Source organism: Zootoca vivipara, chromosome 3, assembly GCF_965207765.1.
Source record: "Zootoca vivipara chromosome 3, rZooViv2.hap1.1, whole genome shotgun sequence".
Classification (NCBI taxonomy): domain Eukaryota; kingdom Metazoa; phylum Chordata; class Lepidosauria; order Squamata; family Lacertidae; genus Zootoca; species Zootoca vivipara.
The window spans coordinates 26,852,692-26,866,615 of record NC_142586.1 but is presented as its reverse complement, the minus strand read 5'-3'; the positions used below and the strand labels follow the sequence as shown (position 1 = coordinate 26,866,615).

General features: G+C 43.4%; 1 protein-coding gene across 4 annotated transcripts in view; it reads right to left on the bottom strand.

Moving 5' to 3' along the window:
* GRHL1 (grainyhead like transcription factor 1) overlaps positions 1–13,924 on the bottom strand; it is a 60,422-nt gene that overhangs the window by 11,560 nt on the left and 34,938 nt on the right. For 2 of the 4 annotated variants that reach the window (XM_060272478.2, XM_088665716.1), the window contains exons 9-10: positions 3,307–3,465; positions 1,392–1,443 (exon numbers count right to left, since the gene is read on the bottom strand). In XM_060272478.2, coding sequence (XP_060128461.2) covers positions 1,392–1,443; positions 3,307–3,465 — 211 coding nt within the window. Of the gene's footprint in view, positions 1–1,355; positions 1,444–3,306; positions 3,466–13,924 lie in introns of all 4 variants that reach the window. The other 2 variants (XM_035109865.3, XM_088665715.1) reach the window with 1 other exon arrangement.

The window sequence follows — 13,924 nt, the reverse complement described above, 5'->3', positions numbered from 1 at the left end:
GCAGGCTCCCCACAGACATCTGATTGGTCATGGTGAGAACATGATACTGGACCTACATGGGGCTTTGGTCTGATCCAGCAAGACTCTTTTTTCGTCCTTAACCTGCCCCATGGAACGCCCATCTCTATCTAGGCAGCCCTGCCCTTGACTCCATTTATTAGGGCTTGTCCATATTTGAGTGTTTGTTAGCTGCAAATCCACTTTGTCTCCATACAAAGTAGACTGGAGCAGTCTGTATCCAGGAGCAACTTTGGTCTTTCCCATTCATACCAGGAGGTGATCCCTTTTGTGTTCGCCCCTGCCTTCTACGCCGTGGATTCTGTCAATTAAGTACCAGCAGGGTCTGTGGTGCAGAGAGCTGTGCACAGACCTTGTTTTTCTAAAAGAATTCCCCGCCCAAGTAGTATGCAAAAGCACACAGTTTATATCTGCTTGTGCAATTTTCTGGTTTTGTGCAAATCCAAGGGATCAAAAAGGAAAAAAATCCATTCAGGAGAGCCCTGGAAATAGCTACTAGTACAGCTGGGGTGTGTGTGTGAAAGCACTGAGGAAGTGCTGAACATGGAAAGGGCTGGCTGAGCCCAAAAACATCACAAAAACAAATCGGCTGTGATCCAGAGTGGAGTGATTGGATTCAAACAGAAATCAACCACTGCTCTCTGCATTGCTCCGATTCTCTCTCCAGCTTTCTGCTCTACTTCTAGGTCACTGCTCCAAACTCTCTTCTCTAAACTCTGGCTTTATCTCTTGAGATGTGGGGACCCTGCACTCATATGCCATCGTGCACTGAGCCGCTTAATCCCCCTCATCACCCAGGCTATCACCTCACCAGGAAGCTTGTCTGGCTATTCCAGAAATTTGAAGCCTTGATTAAACTCTAACACTTACTGGATCCAGGGATTAGAGAGGTCTGGCACCCAGTTTAACACCCCCAAATTTATAACATCAAGTTTTGGATGCCCCAAGGAACAATCAGATATTCCACCAAGATACCATTTCAAAAAATGAATGTATTCAAATGCATCTATCTCTACTTTCGCCTCAGAAAATGCTGTTAATAATAGTTATAGTTTGTGAGGTGACCCTACGGTACATTCATGCCTTGGTGTAATTACATGAAAGTTGGATTTTCTTGCTTGACGGCCTCTTCTTAAGCTGAACACGCCTATCTTAGCAAGGGCTAAATAAAGGTTCAATTCCACCAACACCATTATTGTCTGCCCCACATCAGCACACCTCCCCTTTAAGAAAAACAATACAAACCCCTATGCTTTATACCATTGCTTGCATTTCAAATTTAGATTTAGTTGAAATTTTCCTCTAAATTAAATGGCACTTTAATGTTTTCTACTTACAGGCATTCAGCTGGGAGCTGGGGTCAGTACACTTGCCTTTTCTTTTGCTTTGTTTTCGTTCCTCATCCCTGATCTTCCTCTCTGCCCCCTGTCAGATAGAAAGAAGAAAGGATATTTACAGAGGCTTGGCTTCCTCCCCATTGAGGTCAGCATCCCTGGTCCCTCCCAAATCAGGCATTGTGGAAGTCAGTCACGCTTGGAACTTCTTCCTCTTCTAGAAATCACTGACCTTGAAACCAAACCCATACACAGTTCAAATCATCAAAGAGATAGTAAGTCTAACTCTTTGAAGATTGAGTGTTATGGTGTTAGTTATTACATGTAATCTTCACGACTGTTTTAAAGGGTGGTAGGCAAGAAAATTGTTGCTGCATCTCTCAGCCAGTATAACTGGTGTCTCTGTTTTACAATCAATAAAGATAATTTTTCTTATGTCAGAGCAAGGGTTGAAGTATTATGGACAATACATAAGAAATGTAGATTGCAACCAAGTATGAATTATCAATTATTGCACCTGCCTTCAGCGGGCGGGGTTCAAGCCAGAAAATAGTTGTAAGCATTGTTTATGTCCCTTGCCATTGCGATATACACAGAACAAAGTAAAATTTGATTATATAAAACACAGTTTAGGGTCCTGAATCAGCAGTCAAATAGTGGACCTTATTATGTGCCCTATTAAATTTTTATTGATCAATACCTAAAGCAGAGCAGACTTATTTTATTGTTTTAAAATATTGCTTTCAAAGCTTTCAGATGTCACATTTGCTCAAGTTTCCTCTAAAGACAAATGATCCCATAACAATACCAAGGTGGATGCGGTCAAACACATGTTATTTAACTGCAGTTCTAATCAGGGGGTTAGAAAGCATATAATCTATCCCCTCCTGAGACTGTTTCCAAGTCAATCTTTAGAGACCTTCTTGGGGATTTTTCTTGAGGCGGCTAATATTGTTATTACTGAGCAGGTGCCAATTTTGTTAAGGTTTCTGTTAGACTTGTTGTGGTTGCTAGTTCTTCGTTTGTCATCCTTTAAAATAAATTTTATCGAGGCTGTGCTCTACTACTGCAGAGCTTTCCAAACTTTTCATGTTGGTGACACACTTTTTAGACATGCATCATTTTGCAACACAGCAATTCAGTTTTCCTAGCAAACCAGAAGTTAAACTAGCTCCTTTCCAGACCTGGGAGGAGTGAAGGGAGCGTTCGCACAACACACACCTTCACACTGCAGCCGACACACAGTTTGGAAAGCTCTGTTCTACTGTATAGTGGATATACTCTCTCTGCATTAGGGCTGGGTGATATATTGATATATTGTCCCAAACCGGTTTGAAGTCCACATTGATATATTGGTTTCATAATTTCTGGCCTGGCAATATATTGCAAATCATGGTGTGTGTGTGTTATGCAAAAATCACAATGAGGGGGAAACCATGAAGCCAGCCAGCCAATGCCTCTACAGAGCTCCATCCTTATTTCAGACACTGTGGTTGGTGTAATCTGTGAGATAGCTGGCAGAGTTCTTCATTTTGGTTGGTTAGCAATTTCATTAAACACCTCAGAGTTATAAATAAGAAAACCCAGCATGTGCTCGTATTTTTCTGTATAAATGGAAGGTTCATAGCACCAGTGTGTGTGAGAGACTTTTCACTTGACATCCTTTCCAAGTGATTGCTCCCTCACCAAATCTGTAAATACGGTAACACAACACTAAACAAGCCTCAAAAAGTAACAGGTCATCTTAACTTCCAAATGGTGAAGAGTGTTGTTGTTCTGAATTGCAGTTTAGTTTAGCCAGTCAATCTCATTTCTTACAAGACAAGCAGAAAAAAATAAACAATTTGAATTGTTTTATTTTTCTGCTTTCCTTGTAAGAAATGAGACTGACGGACTAAACTAAAGAGGCACAACATTCCTAAAGCTCTCATTTTACAGACTCCATCAGCTTTACCTTGTCACAGAAGACTTTAATCTGGCAGTAAGCTCTGTGGACTGGCTTGTTGCTCCTGTTGTTGTAGCTGTAGGTGTCAATCTGAAGATTCAGAGGAAGCCCTTTGACACCTTTCTGAGATGAGAAGTCTGTGCTGAGGCAGTTTACGGCAATGAAGACCTGAAAACAAACCAGGAAAACCCATTCTCATCAAAAGCAGCCCCAATGAACTTTTATCGTCTTTTTTTCTGCTGCAGCAAGAAAATTCATCAGTACAGTACTGTATTCAGCCACAAACCACAGGATATATCGTGCAGATGGCCCACTAGTGTGAAGTCCAACAAAGTCTAATAGAGTAATCCTATGCATGTCTATTGGGATGCGAAATCTATGGGCATGACTGCCAGTTACGTGCATCCATAATTGCAGAACCTCCAAGTGTTCCTATTTTCCAGGGACAGTCCTGGATTTACAGAAGCCTTCTGGGTGTCTGATTTGATCCCGGAATGTCCTACTTTTCCTTAGGGTGGTTTTCATCAGAGTGTATGGAGCTATGGGACCCCAAAGTGAAGGAGATGAGTAACTAGACAACCTTTAGAAGACAACTAAAGGCAGCCCTGTATAGGGAAGTTTTTTAATACCGTGTTTCTCATATTATAAGACATGTCTTATATTTATTTTTTCCTCAAAAAAACACACTATGGCTTATTTTCAAGGGATGTCTTATTTTTTTCCTCCTCCTCCTGCCGCGGCCAGCATTGCTGCTGCGCCTATCACTATGTCTTATTTTCGGGGTATGGCTTATATTCCTTGAATGCTTAAAAATCCTGCTATGGCTTATTTTATGGGTATGTCTTAAAATATGAGAAACAGGGTATTTAATGTTTTACTATGTTTTTATATATGATGGAAGCCGCATGACTGAACGCTACGCCAGTGATTTCGCTCCTGAGTTCCAGATGTGGTCAACACATTTTAACTTCAACAGTGGCAAATGTGAACCCATTGCCAGGATTAGTTCCTTAATGCGGATGGACATCCGTATCTCTATCTGGAACCATTATCTGTTACACACAACTACAACTGAGCAAGGAATACATGTGTAAAAAAGAAACGGCAGTCAGTTCTTTTGCTCAGAAGAAACGTTCTGCAGAATTTCAGTATGTCTTTCCTTTTTTAAAAAAAAGGCATATTTATGTATATTTGTTGGAGAGAAGAAAAGGCAACCTGAAATACCTGTTCTGCTGGTTGCCAAATGTTAATTCACTCTGCACCCTCGAGGGGTTTAGAACCACCATTTGAGACCCACAACTTTCACACATTAACTGCGGGTTGATATAACATGAACTTAATAGTCCAGCATTACAACTGCTTCTGCGCCTGGAATGCCCTTGCCCAACCAAGCACAGAGTCGAAGAAGTGACACTGTTCCAATGATAAGCGATAAAACAATTTGATTTGCTGCACCTCTTACCTAAAGGCTGATTTTCTTCAAAGCAAGGCGAAAATCAAAACTGATCAGCGGTGAATGACTGACCCCTAGCGGAAATAACAATAGCTGCTGCAATTCTAAAAGGCGTTCTCATCCTAACGATGGGTGATGATAATTATAATTCCATCCATTTCAGTGGGTCTACTAAGTACTAACCCACAAAAATGCTAGGGAACCCCAAAAGGAGCAGGCCTCCAGTACATGCAGTGCTGTTTTTCTAGAAAAAGAGGTGCCAGAGCTCACCATGAAATTCCCCCTTGTTCTCTTAGAATGACAATGGTGCATCCTGCTGGGGGAAAAAGCCATGTCCAAAAGCTAAGTTTTGAGGCACATCCTCAGCTGAGCTCATCCCTGTGTTAGAGTGGAAAGAACTCACTTATAACTTGCACCCCACAAAAGCACCACATAGATTTGACGTCAGGGCTTCCAGAAGGCAAATGTGCCTGCCTGTGGCCTAAGTACATTATTTGAGGTAATTTTCTAGAGATCAACGATGGGGGACTCCACCTCCCATCAGTCCCAGCCAGCATGACCAATGGATGGGAACAACAGAGAGAGAGAGAGCCAGAAGTTTCCCCCTTGTTTCCAGAGGTAGTTCCCACCCCAACTGGATTTCTAACCAGTTATCTTTGACAACTCTAATCAGACCTGATCTACATGCAGGTTTCATTTTAATTAGCAATTGCTATCTATCTAACATCTTTAATGAACATGATACCTTACTGTCTAATGAGCTCGCTAGCTTTCATGCAAGCTTTTTTTTGAAAAGCTGGTTTTGCTAATCAAAGCTTTTACCATGCTCACGCTCAAGAGGAAGTCAAATGTACAGCTAGGTAATATTTCTTTCAACAATAGTTTAGAAATTTTTGCAGCTGGCAGTGACAATGTGCTGACAGTTTTGTTTTGTTTTTAATTGAAGCAGTTAGATGTCAGCAAACATCCAAGAAAATGAATCAGCTGTAGATTCAGGAGAGACAAATTGAAGTCTCTCTTATGTGGGTCAAATTTAAGGGTCTCTTATGTGGGTAAAATTCAAAGAGGATTTAGACCAGACATCCCCAAACTGCAGCCCTCCAGATGTTTTGGCCTACAACTCCCATGATCCCTAGCTAACAGGACCAATGGTCGGGGAAGATGGGAATTGTAGTCGAAAACATCTGGAGGGCCGAAGTTTGGGGATGCCTGATTTAGACCTACTTTCCCATGAATTTGGCTTACCAGCACTTAGTAACTACAATAGCAAAATAGAACCTCCATCTTGTAAAGCAGTATACCTTTGAATACCAGATGCTGAGGACAAATAGGCTGATGCTTCCATGCCCTGCTTATAGGGGCTTCCTGGACTTATTTGACAAGCTGTCATCTTTGCAACACAAAGGGAGTTGTTGTTCTCGGTACTTGAAACTCTGGACTTAGCCAGCTTGCATGTGTCATAACAGGACACCTTACATCCATGCTCTGGAAAAGCACCATCCTTCTGATGAGGAAGTTTTGTGTGTTTAATTAGAACTCTTAACCCAATTACATTCTGTTTCCTGATGTGAGAACAGGGAAGAACTGCTATGGGAAAGCAGCCTAGCTGCCATGGCTGTTCCCTGACGTAGTGCTTGAACTGAGGTGGGATGGAGGCAGATTAATGAAATCCACAAGCTTATCCCCAACCTCCCCAAATTTTAGCTCAGCCAGGCTCTCCCTAAAAGCATGAACTAAGGAGACAAGTGCAGAAGGTAAGGAAGGGGCCTAGAGAAAAAAGCAGCTCTCTCTTTTTTAACATCTGTTTGGATTATACAATCCAATGTCGGTCATTAGTGTTGGGCTGGGTGTTCACCAGTATGTGGATGATACCCAGCTCTACCTCTCCTTTAAATTGGAACCAGTGACGGCAGTGAAGGTCCTGTGTCTGGAGGCGGTTGGAGGATGGATGGCGGCTAACAGATTGAGGTTAAATCCTGACAAGACAGAAGTACTGTTTTGGGGAGATGGGGGCGGGCAGGTGTGGGGGACTCCCTGGTCCTGAATGGGGTAACTGTGCCCCTGAAGGACCAGGAGCACAGCCTGGGAGTCATTTTGGACTCACAATTGTCCATGGAGGTGCAGGTCAATTCTGTGTCCAGGGCAGCTGTCTACCAGCTCCACCCGGTACGTCGGCCTAGACGTACCTGACAGCAGACTGTCTCTTGCCAGAGTGGTGCATGCTTTGGTTATCTCCTGCTTAGACTACTGCAATGCGCTCTACGTGGGGCTACCTTTGAAGGTGACTCGGAAACTACAACTAACCCAGAATGCGGCAGCTAGACTGGTGACTGGGAGTGGCCGCCGAGACCATATAACACCTAAAGGATCTTCACTGGCTCCCAGTACGTTTCCGAGCACAATTCAAAGTGTTGGTCCTGATCTTTAAATCCCTAAATTGTCTCAGCATCACCCCCATCGCTCAGGCTGGACACTGAGGTCCTCCTCCAAGGGTCTTCTGGCGGTTCCCTCACTGCGAGAAGCAAAGTTACAGGGAATCAGGCAGAGGGCCTTCTTGGTAGTGGTGCCCTCCCTTCAGATGTCAAGGAGCTAAATGTAAAGGTAAAGGGACCCCTGACCGTTAGATCCAGTCGCGGACGACTCTGGGGTTGCGGCACTCATCTTGCTTTACTGGCCAAGGGAGCCAGCGTACAGCTTCTGGGTCATGTGGCCAGCTCGACTAAGCCACTTCTGGCGAACCAGAGCAGCGCATGGAAACGTCGTTTACCTTCCCACCGGAGGAAGTAGACCTACAGTATTTATCTGCTTGCACTTTGACGTGCTTTCAAACTGCTAGGTGGGCAGGAGCTGGAACCGAGCAACAGGAGCTCAACCCATCGTGGAGATTCGGACTATAAAACTTGTAGAAGACATCTGGAGGCAGCCCTGTATCGGGAAGTTTTTTATGTTTGATGCTTTATTATGTTTTATATATTCTGTAAGCCTCCCAGAGTGGCTGGGGAAATCCAGCCAGATGGGCTGGGTATATTATTATGAAGCAAGCCTCATTGAAATAACTGGACCTACATTTGTCATTTCAATGGGTCTACTCAAAGTACAGCTAACCCTTTTAATGCTTGCATGAAGATAAATGAGTAAGAACCTTCTTATTAAAAGCACATCATCTCAGATATTGTTTAACATTGCTGCTTTTCTGCTTCTGCAAAAACTAAAGACAATATTTGGCTGGGATCGTAAGCTGCCAAAATGACATATTGTTCTCTGAATCTGTGTCTTAAAGGAAAAGGAGGGCAAGTGACTACACCAGGTACTTCCCCACCCAAGAACTGCCAGAAAAAAGAAATATACAGCCGCAAAAGTTGTTGGACATCTTCAGCCTGTAGAACAAGATTCCTCTTCTGACAGCCGTTCTCCTTTTTCGGAGGGCACTTCTGCATTCTTGGCTACATTAGAGTTTAGTTTGTGTGTTGTTTTTGAGCAGGGTTCTCTATGTAAATTTTAAGGAGGCAGCAGCGACTTACAGATTGGCTTCCATTAGAGCGTGCATCTACATGATTTGAGCCCTTACAATACAGGCATAGCAGAGAAGTATTGGGTACCTGTTTCATTGTGCACAAAGTGACTCTTACATGAACAAAGAAATGCTTGGTGCACAATGTAGCATTCCTATGTGCATATAGAGCATTGTCCTCCACAGAAGGAAGAAACAGAAGTCCCTGCATGTGCAAGGCTTCTCATTCTTAGGTCTCATAGCATTATTGGCTATCAAAGACACCACCCTCCAGTATTAAGGCTTCAAAATATTACCTCAGCAAATTGTGCATTGCTGCCATGATGTTTATGCATATGCATTTATAACACAAGTGTGGGCTAAATATAGATTTGCAGTAAATTCAAGCATACATGTCCAACTAAGATTAAATCTCTAGAGCGGGGAATGTGCAACCCTCGACAGGCTATTGGATCCAGTTCACCTAAACCCCAGCCAGAATGGTCAGTGGTCAAGGATGATGGGAATTGCAGTCCAAAAACATTTGGAGAGCCACAGCTTCTCCTTCCCTGATGTAAACACTCTGGAGAAAAAGCTGAAGAATAAAAACTCCAGTAACTCACACTGACAACATTTTAGCAAGGCAAAAATAGGTACAAAAGGGACCTTGCAGACACAGGAACCAAAAATTGGGGATTGTTGTTCTCTGCGCATCACGGGGGGAGAATAGCAACCGCCACACAGACCAAATTTAAGTGCACTCAACCATTCATAGTGCTAGATTAGTGTGCCACATATTTGGCTATAGATCACCAAATCATAGAATTGGAAGGGACAACAAGGGGGCAAACCCCTGCAAGGCATGAACCTTTTGCCCAACATGGGGCTCAAACCCACAACCCCGAGATTAAGAGTCCTTAATCTCGGATAAGAGTCCTTATCCCAGCTGATTAATGGGTGCATTCCCTTAGAGATATTTTCTTCCCCCACACCCTGATGATAAGGATCAATAGCCTGTAAGTTTGAATGAACTGACAAGACGAGAATAGATTTGTCATCTCATCATGTACGATTTATATAATTTGTTCAAAATTGTTCTTAACGTGGCATTTTAAATTGTTATGACCCACCCTGGGTGATTTATTAATTAACTGATAACATTAGGAAAGGCTTGATTTGTAAAATTCACACCACGTCATACTGGGGCACATCTTTTACAATGCAAGATCAGGTGACACCGAACCAGGTGGTGCAAGCCAACCTGTGGGAAAGGCTGGCAAAAACAAAATGGCAGGCAGGCAGTTTCCAGGCAAGGCAAATGAACCAACCATAGTATGGCTTACAAAGACACAATTGTCCAGAACAAGTGGCGGTTGCAGTGACTGGCAATCAGCTGCCCAAATCATAGAATCGTAGATTTGGAGAGTTGGAAGGGATCCCAAGGATAATCTAGTCCAACTCCCTGCAATACAGGACCAGTGGTCAGGGAAGATGGGAATTGTAGTCCAAAACATCTGGAGGGCCGAAGTTTGGGGATGCCTGTGCTAGAGGACCGCTTCATTGGTTCCCCCGAGAGGCCAGCTCCATCAGGCCATTCCTTCCCTCAAGTGTCACCCAGCAGCAACCACATCATTGGCTCTTTGGGGAGACCAGTTCCATCGAGCTCCTCCCCTCCTTGAACTCTTTCCATTCCAGCTGGCAGGGGTGCCAACTTGGCTAAAATATTTGGGGGGGAGGGGCGCAGGTAAGCCCTGCCCCCATAATCGACCACAAGAGGTGGTGCACGCATACCATTTGAATGGCAATGCCCACCAACTGGAATGGGGACAGCCCCCTGAAAAATTTTATGGAGACCTCAGCCCCTAGGAGCTGGCTCCTGTGCCTGCTGGAAATTATACGCTGCACCTAAGAATGTTTCCTTTTTCCTCCTCGTTCATTTCTCCCTTGGTTTTTGTGAATTTAAGATTGTATGCCTGAGTGGCAAGAGATGTCTTGATTTTATGAAGCTTATTTGACTAAAGAATGGAGTAAACGCACTGTGGATAAGCAGCGAAAGTGGCGTTCCTAAAACACTGTGAGGAAGAATCAGATGTTACACTGCAATCCAAACCACATCCAATCAGAAGCAAGTCCTGTTGAATCCAGCGAGGCTTACTCTCAGGTAAGTGGGGTTAAGACAGCAGCTGCAGTCAAAGCAATTAATAATGCCAGGCAGGATTTGAAGCTACAGTCAAAGGAGGGGGGGGGGAGCTGAGGCTGCAATCTTACTCACTCTTACCTGGAATGAGCCCCAGAAACAGAGAGGGTTGCACTGCTGGTGTCAATGCTACACTCCCTCTCATTACAAATGCCATTAAAGCTTGATTGACTCATCCGCATGCCTCCCATTTAGTTTCATCCTCACCAAACTGGTATCTCAAGACAGGCAAAACCTGTGGCAACACCTTCCTTTAAAGTGCCACATGACTAAAAGCTTCATTAAGAAGGCATCGCTGTGGCTACATGCAACACTCGCAGCCCAGGAAAATGAGAAATGACCTACTACTCTTATTAACCTAATAAATTAACATCATCCACAACACAAAAAACACCTGGGGGTCAAATTGCAGGAAGCAACACACCTTCTTGAGGGAACAAGTTAAACAAAAACATAAAATCCCACAACTACAACAAAGGGAGCTCATAGATTTCATTTCAGCATAAAGCTACTTTTGTCTGGTTTATCTTTGGGAAGTCCTTAGGGGAGAGGGGTTCCTTTAAATAGACTTTTACTTCAAGAACAGGCGCAAACATCTTCTGGTTGCACACTGAGCAGAATAACAACATTAGTATTTTATTTACATGGCATTTTAAGATTTTCAAAATTCTTCACCACAAATTCTCCTAGTAATGCTTACACCAGGAATCAGGAACTTGTAGCGATGTGGAATACAACTTCCGTTATCCCTGACTATTCGCCATGCTTTCTGGGGATCTGATGGGAGTTGAATTCCAACAACATCTGGAGGGAAACAGGTTCCCACCTCTGGAAGGTAGGCCAGCATTATTATTCCATATACAGATTTATTTGGGGGTGGGGCTGAAGCAGAGGGAAAAGAGGCTTGCCGAATGCCACATGACAAAGTTTATAAGCAGGAAAGACACAAACCAGGGAAGATCCTGTCTCACATCTTGTGGGAAATTGCAGTCAAACATAATTATCCATGAGTGCTAGTTAGTGCATGAAGGGGTTAAGATCATAGAGCTGTGTTCCTAGACACAACTAGCTCATGCCCCCTCTTCTCCAGTGAGGGAGGAAGTGACGCCTTCTCTTCCTGTTCCCTCTCCTTCCATGACCGAGGAAGATGTACCTAAACAAGACCCGAGGTTAGAGCATGTGTTTGAAGCCATCATTCTGTATTTTCTACCTCAGAGTATTCAGCTTATGCTCTCCCTGCTGCCGCTTGGATAAATGCATGAAATCTGACATTTGGAATGTTTTGTAAGTAAAGCATTTTAAACTTACTTAACAGTGTGTGTGGTCTGTTCGTTGCAAGAGGGTAGAAGGAGAGGAGCACTTTGCAAGCATACTAAGTGGGATATGCAAAAGGTTTAACAGACCTCATTTCTAGCACTTCACTGTGCTGCTTGACTTTGTGAGTTTATCAGATTGCAATGGCCTGGTACCCCCCCACACTTTGAATAAAAGTATGATCGGTAACTGACAGTGGAGTTGCTGTGTCATTGTGCCTTTTGCTGTCTTATCTGCTTGCCCTTTATATTTTCGCCAGAAACAACTGAAAGGGAGTCTGTGCAAAGTTAGCACGGCCTCTCCTCCCTATACGGTGAGTGGCAATATCCAACAGGAAACAGAGCCCTAACAGCTCATTCTCAGACTGAATGGAAGAAAATGAAGAAATGAAGCTTCATTGCACACATGGCCCAGCCAACAAGGAATATGCAAAACGGACTCATAGAACCCTCCTCCTTGCCCTCAACTTCTAACTTGGTTGACTGCAGAGGTGGCCTAGAAAGGGGACATCACTGGCTTGCTAAGGGTGAAATAAAAAGGGATTGAGTTTGTGGCTGATTATGCGCATGCTCTTCCCCTTCTTGACACTTAGCAGTTGCCATTGATGTTGACACTGCTAGGTTTCCTCTACTGTGAGCCCAAAGGGTGTCATATGGGAAGGGGAAAGAGTCACAATGCTGACTGGTTTCCATGTCTATTTATACCTGGTTTGCCTCAGTACAAGCTTTGGACACAGGAAAACACACTCTCATGTCGCCCTAGCTCGCTTATCCTTCCTTGAGCCACCCCAACCTTTCTGGGGTTGGGGTGGCTCACTGATTCACATCATACTCCATCTTTCTGTTCCCAAACTAGTTCCCACACTTTCTGTTTCTTGGTGGGGGGAATCGAATCATCAGACATTCATGCAGTTCTGAGTAAACTGAAGGAAGTTTATCATAATTATATAACCCTGATTTGTACTGCTAGTTCATAAAAACACTTAATGCAAAAAAGGTCACCCTCGATATCAACATGGCAATAAATATAGTAGGGGTTCCATACAGTACTGCACCACACAAGGCCTTTGTCAAAAAAGAAAAAGAAAGAAAAAGAAAAAGCAAGTCAAATGAACCATGCAATAAAAATTGTTGAAATTGGCTAAGCCTCCTCCCGATAAGATCAGAGCAGTGGGAAAGAATTGCTGCTCTGTCTACAAGTAATCTGATCAAGAACCACCATCAAATACATTCACACAGAAAAGGGAAAAAATAAATAAATTAGGAAGCATAGCAATCCAGAATGTATATAGGTCATTTTTGCATCTCAATCATTGTTGGTTTTACCTGTACTAGGTCAGTATAAATAAATAAAAAGGTGGGGGGGGGTTAAAAAAACTACAGGATAATGATTTTCTGAAATATGCGACTGCACTTAAAAAGAAAGCTCAAAAGAAAACAGGGAACTAATGATTCTACCCTGTCAAGCCTGCAAGCTGCATGGGAAAACTAAAGTAAAGCCATTCCAATACAACAATCCTATATCCGCTTACTTGGGGGAAAGTCACACAGAACACATATAAGATATAGTAGTCCTTGGTCACTCACTTCCCACACCCTAAATCTGATTACAAATACTGACCATGTTCAGGAGCTGACAAACATCACCTACCAGCTACCTGTCCTTACTCCTAGATGTCTCCCTCCTTCTCCAGTGGTTTGCAAAAAAACCCCGAAGACATCAATGCAACTTGAGCAGGTTCGGGTAAAACATCCGCACATATGCAACCAACATGCAAACAAGAATTCAGAAGTTGTGTGATGCATAATTTTGATGTTGCTGATTCAAAACGTAGCTTCACTTTCAGAATCTGCCAAATGACTTGGATGATCTCAAGGTGAGTGACTTGGCCATGATGTCTGTTTGCTTGTCCTTTTAGGGGGCAAGGGATTGTGGAGAATACCACCCACTTTAGCACGAGGACCACGAGGATACACTTGAATGACTGGGTTACTTTGCTAGATGCAGAGATGAAGCAGCATACTGAATGGAGCTATTGTCACCTGTGGAAATGTGCTTCTATGGCTGCCAGTGCCCCAAAGAGCTAGTTCGCCAAAGGATTATAGTGTTTTAGATTCTCAGGTTGGTAACCGATACCAACTTCACAAAGTAATGCCATTTTAGGCATCAGGTG